Source organism: Balaenoptera acutorostrata, chromosome 2, assembly GCF_949987535.1.
Source record: "Balaenoptera acutorostrata chromosome 2, mBalAcu1.1, whole genome shotgun sequence".
NCBI classification, from domain to species: Eukaryota; Metazoa; Chordata; class Mammalia; order Artiodactyla; family Balaenopteridae; genus Balaenoptera; species Balaenoptera acutorostrata.
This window is the reverse complement of record NC_080065.1, coordinates 17,006,231-17,008,092: the sequence shown is the minus strand read 5'-3', so window position 1 is coordinate 17,008,092 and position 1,862 is coordinate 17,006,231. Positions and strand designations below refer to the sequence as shown.

Here is a 1,862-nt window from a genome sequence, read left to right as displayed (position 1 = left end):
TTAAATCCTTGAAGTGTACAACATCACACGGATTCTGTGTCCAGTGGCCTTAGCAGGAAGGTTGCTTCGGGATTTGGCACAAACCACGCCACTGTTTCCATAAGTGCGAGTTATCTTTCCGCAGATTACTCTGGTTTTGTTAGGTTTTCCACCAGGAATTACTGTGTTCTTTGCTTTGTACACATAAGCACATCTCTTGCCTAGATAGAATTTGGTTTCATCTCGAGCATATACACCTTCAATTTGCAGGAGAGCTGTGTGCTCCCTCTGATTCCGTAGACCCCACTTATAGCCAGCAAAAATTGCCTTGGACCACAGCCCTCCAGACATATTTGTCATTTTAGAAGTCCTCCACAGGGTCCGAGATGGTGGAAAGAGTGCTCTTTATTTTCTTATTTAGCTATTTAAGAGAATGCAGTGTCCTAAAGCTAGAACCATACATAATGCCATCAGCACTCTCTTCTACGTTCATTAAAATATGGAAGAAACAGACAAAGACAGTTTGTTCTTATGTGAGTGCCCACAGTAAGGGAAGTTCAGAACTGCAGAACAGAAATCAGACTTGCATGATCAGACATGGGAAGCTGCTGGGATGGATGGTTAGACAGACATGCTCTTGGTTTCAGGTGGGTTTGAAATAAGCTATTGAGTACAGTTAAGAAAACGTTTAGTGTAGACACCAAACATGCACAAAGAACTTCTATGGATTCTCTAACTTGGAGAGACAGAGAGAGAGAGACACCACATGGTGGTTGGTCTGCCCGATATTGTACCAAAGAACACGTGCTCTTAAGTGAGAATTAAATGGGAGGTAACCCTGATGTTGATCCCAGGCGCCTCTGGTTTCATGATCACGTCACAGTACTGAAAATAATTCTTGTTTGCATATATGCTGTTCATACAAAATGGCCCTTAAATGCAAGCCGGTAATTTCATTTGGTGTGGAAATGATGAAACAAGTCCATGGTGATGTGAGAAGAGATCAGGCCGCTTTGGACTTGGGAGAGAAGGAAGGTCTGCCTTTGTTTGGCAGATGGGTGATTTTCTACACAGGATTTTTGCCAAATAGTCTGATTTTAGAATCTAACCTGGATACAGTGCGACTCTACTGGGATTAAAGTTTATATTCTCAAAATAATCAGTATGTTAACACTTGAATTAGTAAAAGCAAACATGTTTTCATATACATTAGAAACTATAAAAGATTAAACATAATTTGGATAAAATTAACCAACAGCTGAGGCGATCTATCTTCAAAATCATATGAACACCCTCTTTTCTTCCCAAATCTCAATATAGGTGCAAGGGTATTTATCAAGTATTGAGGAAATTAAGTTATAGCTACTATAAAATAAATGTTGATGCATCTAATCATAGTAGGTCAGGAGTAATGTTCCAAAAAATATAAAATCTCACAAGAAGAGATTCAGAGTCAGAATTTTCCAGGGCTAAGTAAACACTGTCCAGGAGGTAGACCAGGAAATTTTCTACTTCTTATCACCCAACAGATAAATAATGCCTAGATCTGGTGAGCACACAATGGTAGCAAAGGGAGTTGAACTGTTCTGCAGGCTATATTATCCAGGTTGTGGTAGATTGGACACTCTGGCTATAGAAATTATCCTCCTAGGAGGTCCTGATTGAAGATATGGGAAACTTAGTACAAAATCCTAACAGAAAGCATGTAAACTATTGTGTATGGACTAGATGTCAAAGGTTCCATAGCAATTTGTTGTTTGAAAGAATGTATTCCATATAATTATAAAAGTCACAACTAACCATCTGTTTCCATATCCTAGCATCATGTTGGTCAGCAGTGGAAAAATGAACATCTTGTCGTTTTTGATGAGCTCCATTTAGGT

General features: G+C 39.2%; 1 protein-coding gene across 1 annotated transcript; it reads right to left on the bottom strand.

Moving 5' to 3' along the window:
- On the bottom strand, positions 1-330 carry LOC103002239 (60S ribosomal protein L35a-like). Its single transcript, XM_057541378.1, has one exon. It carries the CDS (start codon positions 328-330, stop codon positions 1-3), a length of 330 nt encoding a protein of 109 aa, XP_057397361.1.
- Positions 331-1,862: the final 1,532 nt, after the last annotated feature.